This window comes from Mycetomoellerius zeteki, unplaced genomic scaffold (genome assembly GCF_001594055.1).
Source record: "Mycetomoellerius zeteki isolate Tzet28-1 unplaced genomic scaffold, Tzet1.0 scaffold20, whole genome shotgun sequence".
NCBI classification, from domain to species: Eukaryota; Metazoa; Arthropoda; class Insecta; order Hymenoptera; family Formicidae; genus Mycetomoellerius; species Mycetomoellerius zeteki.
In genome coordinates, this window is record NW_017256957.1 from 3241628 (window position 1) to 3251171 (window position 9544).

At 35.1% G+C, this 9544-nt stretch overlaps 1 protein-coding gene across 1 annotated transcript in view; it reads right to left on the minus strand.

Moving 5' to 3' along the window:
- Window positions 1-9183, minus strand: part of LOC108722346 (lateral signaling target protein 2 homolog) — an 18274-nt gene extending 9091 nt beyond the window's left edge. The window contains exons 1-2 of the mRNA XM_018447412.1: window positions 9108-9183; window positions 382-804 (exon numbers count right to left, since the gene is read on the minus strand). Coding sequence (XP_018302914.1) covers window positions 382-804; window positions 9108-9146 — 462 coding nt within the window. The 5' untranslated portion in view covers window positions 9147-9183. The remainder of the gene's footprint in view (window positions 1-381; window positions 805-9107) is intronic.
- Between the last annotated feature and the right edge of the window lie 361 nt (window positions 9184-9544).

A 9544-nucleotide genomic window follows, 5' to 3' on the forward strand; every position in this document is an offset into this window, starting at 1 on the left:
GCACAGCCACACTCTTGGTCGAATTTTTCGACTTAAACGGTGAGCAAAAAAATCGAGAATAGAGCAAAAAATTAGCAAAAAAATAGCCCTTCAAGAACATGTACTTGATTTTTCATTTGCTGCTTTTTTTCTTTGTGGCTGTGCTAACTTTGATCTTAAGCTAGCACAGCCATGGGTTTTAGCGAATCGGCTGGAGCAAAAAAATCGGGAATAGAGCAAAAAATTAGCAAAAAAATAGCAAAAAAATGTGGTATAGGTCGCGTTTGATTGTGCTGAAGTGGCTGTGCCAGCTTAATAGACGTGCCTGTAAGACTTCAGAATATTGAAATTGCAATGACAACTCGTACTTCGAATGATGAATTTTACTGATATGTCTAATACCTTCAAATTCATATGGCCTTTGAGTGCATGCTCTCTCAATAAGTTTCTGACAATCTCCAGCGACTTAGTGAGAGCTTTCGCTAACGGCCTCATGGCCGAGCTCTCGGCTTCCCGGTTCATGATCGAAGAACCGGCCGCCAGACATTCCGCGCCGAACCAGAGCTGTCCGGCCAAATTTTCCTGCATCACGTCATCGGGGAATTTCACTCGGAAGTCCCGATTGGCGCGGCTCTCGGGGATCAAATCGTCCATTATTTGATTACAGATTGTCAGGACCTTATCTTGACAGTGTCGCAACTGATTCATCAGCGTCGTGCATCTCTCCGGCTCTTGTCGACCATCAAAGGAGTCCAATTCGCAGGCGACTGCGTTCAGAGACTCATCGGCATAAAAGAACTGAGCCAATAGACTTGTGTCATCCCTCTGTATGGACAAAATAAAGAGAATTGATTAGAAAAGAATAATCAATTTAAAGAATTAAATGTTCTAAGTGTGTCGACATTTAAACAAATTTCTAAATTAACTAAGAAATATCTGAATCATATTTTTTCGAACTTAAAAAACAAGATTTTCTATCCGCGTATTTGTGAGAGATAAATCTGTTCGCATCAGATATGCGTTTGAGGTATCTGTAAATAGTAAACTAATAAGCCACATATGTGAACAATGACACATCTAATTGCGCCTACGTCATAATGAAAGGGTCACCCACGTCACGATTAAAGGACGCAGCGGTGAAACCTATATTATTCTCGTTGAATGAATTTGTATTACCCATGTGACATCGGATATAGATATAAGGTAAAGGGTAAAATCGATTTAATCGTTTGTGAAATTTTATTTAACGAGAATTTTATTCATAATAACGAAAACAATAACGTCGGCAACTTACGAGGATGCAGCAGAATTATCGCTGTGTTATTATAACGTAGCGTAGTATTTCAAAATAATAAGTTTAACACTTTGTGACCAATATAGATCATGCGATGATCATAAGTTCTAAATCGTGTACAAATGCTCGGCGTACGTTTTGACGAAAGCGGCGATACAGAAATTCTCGTTTTGAAAAAAAGCCGACTTTAAATCCGATTACGACGCGAAATCCGATTCGAAAAATGCGATCAAGGTTTTAATTTATATTGATTAAAACGCGACTAAAGGAAAAAAGCGATTTTTGCGTAAAGAGCAGCCGGCACGTATAGAACAAATGATTTATTCAATGAAATATATTTAAAAGTAAGATAAATCGATTGCGCGTAATCGTAACTCGTTATTTATGGATCATTGATTGTGCAAAGTTCAAACATAGATTTAGTCTTGTCTTATCGACGCAAAGATAAGAATGTTATAAAAAATATATTTATAATAATAAAGAGTCACATTTATACAACAGAATAGCGTTCAATTTCTTTTTTTAATTCAATTTCGAGATTATTCCCGCGCAGAAATAGAAGAATAGTCTTACTTAAAATAGTGAGAAGGTCATAAAAGAAGAAATTACCCCCTGTTCCTACTTATAATAATACTATTAATGTATGCTGTTCAATAACGTGCTAATAATAATATGCTTTAGGTGCACGTATATTCATGACAGTGCAACGTCACGGTACGGATGTACTTGTTATTGAATCATGTCCTACTGGAAATGATTCAGGAGTCATGCTTATGTACGGAACGTGACAAATAAATCGATTAATCCCTCATATCGACATCGTAAAACTAGAACAATGTTGCATCGCAATTTGCGTAAGAAGAAACAAATTTTATTCGCTCAAGAGAGAACATTTACTCTTTACTTCTGCAAACTGCACCATCATATTAATCGTTCTACTTTCGGGATATGTTTGAAACAAAAACGTTTTGAATTCGTTTACTTCTCTTTAAAAAATTTCACAAAAAAAAAAATTTTGTGAAAAAGAAGAACACGGGTACCTCTCTATCGTCCTAAAACAAAAAATAATCTTGTCACAATGATAATTGCGAGCAAAACTTTTATACTCGTGTCCATTTTTACCAATGAAGAATAATTTCAATCTCGGTTTAATTTACTCTTTGAATTCTTTGAACTAGAAAAAGATAGAAAGTAAGTTAAACCAAGATTAAAGTTAATCATTAAGTAATAAGAATAATAACGCTCGAATATTTGCACGGCAATACAAAAATCCTAATAACGACCAGTAATCGAGACAAAGAAATAGATGTATGATTAATTAATAAATCGATATATATATTTAAATATAAAAATATAAAAATATAAATATAAAAATTACAAATTAATTAAATTTTCTATTAAATTACAAACTAATTAAGTTTGTAAGTAAGTTCAAATTTATATTGTATTGAGGAAGACTTTGTGAGTCGAAACGTTTACAATATTTTTATATTCAAATATATATCAATTAATTAATCATACATTTGTTTCTTTGGCTCGATTACTGATCGTTATTAGGATTTTTGTATTAAAGTTAATCTATATTGATAGAAACGTGAATATCAATTCGATGAGAAAGAGAAAATTCAGCGCGATATACAACATTATACAAGTTTCGCATATATAAGTCCATTTTTGTAATTATAGTGTAAAAGATAACATAATCAGCAATTTACCACTCCAATTCCGCAGAAAGTTTTCCCGTATCGCGTATTACGCTTAAGGATATTATCACTGACGTATTTCAAAATTTTCCAAGTTTGCGATTAAAATTTCCTAAAAAACCTATACGCAAAATTCCAATACTATATTATATCAATGAATGCTTGTGTATTTTCATTTTTTACTAGTACTGAGAAAAAATTCTGGTCGAAAAATAGGCGAACTAGAAGATTCTGATCATATCAATTAGAATTCTAATTGAGATAACCAGATGTCCAATTACGATGACCAGAGTTCTGTTGCGAGATTTTCTAAGGCCCAGTTTCACAACTCACGGTTAACTCTTAACCGAGGTTCAACTTGTTTCTCATCTCTTTCCAATTCTAAAATTAGTAAGAGACAATGAATAAGTTGAACCTCGGTTAAGAGTTAACCATGAGTTGTGGAACTGGGTCTAAACGTTTTATCGACAATTGTCGCTATCGTTAACTAGCGACAGCCAATGAGTGCCGCGCTTTCTTCCAGGATTGTCCTACCATTGGCTGTCGCTAGTTAACGATAATAATAATCATCGATAAGATGTTTAGAGAATTCCGCTACTGATTGATATGATCAGAATCTTCTGATTCATCCATTTTCAACCAGAAATTTTTCTCAAAATTATATATGTACACAAATCTTGTTGAGATGGTAATAACAAGGAAATTGTGATTACCATCACTAGAATGGTAGCAGCAACAACACAAAAATTCGATGTCAAGGTAACGTAAGCGCCATTAAAAGACTTCATTAAACAATATCGGAGAATTCTCGAAGAAAATTTGTAAAATTTGCAAAAATACACAGACTAATTTGCCAGAGTGACATGTACGAACAATCAGCGATTTTATTACGAACATTAAAACGCTGTTTCTTTTATTTAAAGGATTCATTTTTCGCTTTCAAAAAAAGAGGACGTTCAATTCGATTTGTATGTATGTTTTTACTTTTAAAATTCATAACGGTTAAATTGTACAAGATAAGTAGCGTTATGCAAAAATATCAGATGGTACATCGATCGTTTAATCGGCCTGAGTCAACACTTGTTTTACAATGTTCAATTACACTGACGATTGAACGATTATATTATCATACCTCTCTTGTGTGAGTCATATCTCTCACCTTGGAATAGTGTTCAACTTGAAAAATAGAACAAGAATAAACAAAAGGTAGAAAGACTCAAAATGTTTGCAATTAATAACATTGTACGACTGTTGGGATTTACGGCCTAGAGAATTAATTTTATATCATCTCCATTCGGAAACCACATTTGAGCGAATTAATTGTGACCTATTTTACAACCACAATCGCTGTCATCCAACAGAGAGAAACGAAAGAGAGAGAGAGCAACAATTCCAACGTACTACTCTCTCTCGAGCTCGCTCATTCTTTCAAAATATCGTTCTGCTTTACAGTTTTGCTGAGCGCACAGCAACGACAATTTACTAGAAAGTTTCATATTTCAACGTCGGACGTCGGCAGGTAAATGACGAACTGTCACCCGCAAACTACAATGATTAACGAATTCAACGTGCGAGGAGTGAATGCTGTTTCGCATTACGTACAAGAATCGAGTAAGAATACTTTAAACCGTCGCATCCATCAAGTGAGCGATTGCAGTTTCCGAGAAAACACCGATCAATTCTACCGTGCAGCGGATACACTTCGCGTTCGTTTAGCACGGGCAATGTCATCGTATGCGGAAAAAAATACTGAGCGTCGCTGTGACTCATCCCGTTGACTCTTTTTTTTGTCGCCACCCTATATCGCCGCGATCCCTATGCATCTTTATTTTGCTCCGCGTCCGTTCTTTTCTCTTTGTTTCCTGTCATGCATGTATTAGTTTCCTTTTACCAAATAAAATAGATCGTATCGTATAATTCATATACAGACAACTATTACTATAAAAAGTGTTTAAAATGTTTATATTAAAAACATCTTTGTGAAACAAACATTTAATAATAAAAGATATTTCAATTTTAAACGTTCAAGACTCGACTGCACCAATGTTACTTTGACTTTAAGAGAGACTTAAAAATCTCTCTTTCTTTTTCAAAGTTAAAAGAAAGAGACAGAGAGGGAGAGAGTTTTATACTTATTGTTAGTATTTTAAATCCAAACATACGTTTTGTTTATTAAAAAAGTTTAAAAATTCAAACATCTTTAAAGGTTTAAGAAACTATAGAGATAAGATATAGATAAGAATATAAAGGTAAAAACAAGAATATAAAACATTTTAATATCTTAAAATTAAATACTGCTTTTTTGGGTGATTTTATCCAGTATCTTTATTATTACACTCTAAAAAATGTCAGTGTGAATTTAATACCATGTGGTGTCTATAGATGCTTTTCATTTGGTGACAAATCGACACATGTTCCATCTTTGTTACTTATGGAATGCGAAGAAAAATAGAACGTTTGTGTCGACTTGCATCACTAAATGGGAAGCACCCTACATAATTCTTGCCATGTTGGTATTAATACACTGAGAAAAAAAGTTGTTAACTTAACTAAATGCATTTAGTTCGTAATGATTGTTTAGTCCAATTTTTATATATTTAAATTAAATACACATGAGTCATTATCAGCATGTTACTTGTTTGAATTGACAAATATTTGCTTGAGAGAGAGAGAGAGAGAGAGAGAGAGAGAGAGAGAGAGAGAGAAAGAGCCCATGACCACTGCATTTATAGTTGAATCAACTTATTTTTTTGAAACAACTTTTTTTTCTTATCGTATTGACACGAACGTGGCGTGAATTTGTAATCTCTGATATTTATATCAACATATCATGATGTGGATTTAAAACCTACGATGTTAAATCGACATCATGTTGGTGTTAATCCTTCGTAGAAATACTAGGTCTTTTTCTATCCAGGCGAAATTTTATTCTCAAATTTCTTGGCACAAATTTTAATTTTTACTAAATAAAATTTTAACATTCGAATTAAAAATAATTATTTAGCAATGTAGTAGAGATGTTGAAAAGTAATCCTGAATTTTTCTAGATTTTTGAAAGCCTATAGAACATAAAGAAAAAAATTAGGTTGCACAAAGGAGATCCAGAATGTCTAACGGAGTAATATAGTGAAGTAATATAGTGAAAATTATATAAGGACTGTTCTTTTTGGCTGAACTTTTGCACCAATTCATCTTTCTTCCTCTTTTTTCCTTCTAGAGAAAAAAGGAAGAAAAATGAACGGGTGCAAAAGTTCAGCCAAAAAGAACAGGCCTATAGACACCGCATGGTGTTAAATCCACACCGAGTTTTTAAAGTACACGAAAACGCCACAAAGAATGACATTGGATACTCCGTGTATAATTAATGAGAAATCGATGACCCTGACAGCAATTGAATCTTTCTAGAATAAGACAACGTCGCTCGGTATCAAACGGTGCTCATTTCTTCAACTATTAATAGCGTCGTAAAAACAGCCATTTAATTTATACGTTTTCTTTTCGACAAACCTCTCATACGAGCTGTATATCTTCCATAGAAATTTCTCACGGAGACATTTTTCTTCGCGATATTGCAATACTATCTAAGATCCAATTCCACAATTCACGTTAACTGATTAGGTTAAATTCGGGTTAACTCTTAATCAATTCAATTCTAAGAATTGAAAAGAGATAAAGAATAAAAAAAGTTGAACCTCGGTTAAGAGTTAACCGTGTGTTGTGAAATTGGATCTAAGGCATTTATTTTCATTCACGCGGCTTGACTTTGTGTATATACTTATCATTTGAATATGTTGATCTTTATTATCATGATACTAAAATATTGAATCACGTTTGAAAAAAACAGTATAAAAATAAATACACGTGGAATATTTTGCTGCACGCCAATTGTTAGGAATCGATAATTTCACTTCAGGCGATTAAATGCGCGATCTTATCGTATCGCATCTCGCGTGATGATATTAAAAGATAAACTTCGTTTCGTTCCGATATGAACATTAATTTATACAACCAAACAACTCTTCTGTCTTTGTTATCTGCCTTTGTGTTAAACGAATTTATCATTGGGAATTTACTATTCCTGTCAACAAGAGATATGTTTTGCGCAAAATAACATGCTGCATTATGATATGCTGATTAATTTTAAGCACTTCAAGTCTCACAATCAGTACAAAGCGTTTCGCTCCATTTCTGTGGTATTCGTAGAAGGCCAATTCCCTCCCCCACCGTCCTTTATTTCTCTCCCCGTATAAATTACTAATTGACTTGTAACATGGCTTGCAGGCGTGCATTACGGTGTTAATAAAGCGTCATTACGCGAAAGCGTAACACTTCCTATATCCTAGAGGATACCTGTTCCCGGTTTAGCACGACGATACAATTCAGTCGATGAACACAAGACAGAGCGTTTAACGAAAATAAAACAGGGTTTTCAAAAACTAATTCTTTTCTTTTTTTTTTTTTTAAGAATAAAACATAAATTGCGTTTCTTTTTAAATATGTTTTTAATGCTTCAAACATGCTTTAAATTGCAAAATTAAAAAAAAAACATGTTTTCTATCAAAAACATCGATTAAGCAGTTTTAAACTTCTTAAAACATGTTTAAAATATGTTTTTTACCAACCCTGGCATAAAACGAGAAACACAATATCTCGCAGTAGAATATTTTATTTTCGCAATATGTGACATATTCTACGTAACACATTTCTATCAATGTAGACTTTAATCCCTGTTTAACTTGTCTTCTTCTAGTTCTCAAAACTAGAACAAGATAAATAATGAATAAACTGAGATTAAAGTTAATTTACATTCATAGAAATAGGCCTGAGAATGAAAAAAAGATAAAGAGTAAATTAAACCGAGATCAAAGTTAACCTACATTGATAGAAATAGACCTGGGAATTAAAAATAGATAACGATTAAATTAATTAAAGTTACTCTACATTCGTAGAAATAAGCCTGAAAATTATAAAAAGATAAAGAATAATAAATTAAACCGAGACTATTAATCTACATTAGTTGAATCGGGCCTGAGAATTTAAAAAAAAAAAAAGATAAAAAAAGTAAATTAAATCGAGATAAAAGTTATAGGGAATCTACTCTCTGATGGAAAGATAAAAAGTAAATTAAACCGAGATTAAAGTCACTCTATATTGGTAGAAATGAGCCTGAGACTTGGTGCGATCTAACATGCGGAGAGCGAAATGGAGGGGAAGGGCGGGGAGTAGAAACTACGTGGTTGTGCCACATTAACGTGTGATGTTAATTTATACGAAGTTATGATTCTCGGAATTCTTTATTTCAATTTGATTGATTTGCATGGCTCAGCATATGGTAACTGTCGCAAAGACACGACTCGCCCGAAAGTACTTTGTAGCCACGGAAGTGAGACATTTGAAAACTCGGCATACAAAATCCGGATACAAATTGAATAAACTTGCGAGAGTGCGTCGACTTTCACTGAGAAAACCGTAGGATGTTTGGATGCTTTCCAATATGCCCGACGACCGTTCTCAACGATTTCGCGAGAACCACGAATTCATGCTCGCAACGTGCGTGTATTACGCGATGCTGCGCATCTATATGCAGTACCGTATATATCGTATGCACCTCGTGTCGTGCGAAATTTTCACGAAACAGGTGGCAACAGCGTTCGGGAAGTCTGTCGCGTTGAGAACGAGAGAGGGAAAAGAGCGCACGCGTTCGATCGGCACAGCGGGGCGAGAGGCGAAAGAAAGAGAAAATAGAATCTATTCAATGGTAGTAAAAGATGTACTCTCGAAACGTGGCAAAAATTTAAGAGAAATATACATTAAAGACAAATCAAAATGACATACTGAGAAATTAAATTATAAAGCAAATTGAAACAAAGCAGCGAAAGTATCAAGTATTCACAGAGATGAGAAAGAGAAACAAAAATATACAGCAAATAGAGAGAAAGAAAGAATGAAGGGGAGAGGAAGGGACAGAGAGAGAGAGAGAGAGAGAGAGAGAGAGAGAGAGAGAGAGAGAGAGAGAAACAGCAAAGATAAAGATAAGGAACACAGCGTGTGGAGAGATAACAGTAAGGGAATTATAAAGAACGGAGATCACAAGCAATCGGAGCAAATCACAAAATACACAACGTATTCACCTTAGGCCTGTAAAACCATTTTCTGATGGACTCCATCATATCGCAACGCGGCTGACGTCATCAGAGTATGCTGACGGAAATCGTCACTGCGCCTGCCGCGATCGTGGCACACGCGATGTCGATGTCGTTATCGATGTTGACATTGACATGTCTTCTCCGAAGCTTTAGCCTGGGGACTTGGCCGACGAGTCTACCGACCGTCGACCGACAAATGATAACGACGATACTGGCACTGACGGTGACGACGCTGATAACGACGACGGTGACAGTGACAACGGCAGCGACGACGACGCGATGCGATCCGTGCATATGAGCATCGATGACGACGATGACAACGTCAGCGATTGCGACAGCAACAGCGACGGCGACGACGACGACGACGACGACGACGACGACGACGACGGCGACGACGACGACGACGACGACGACGATGGCGG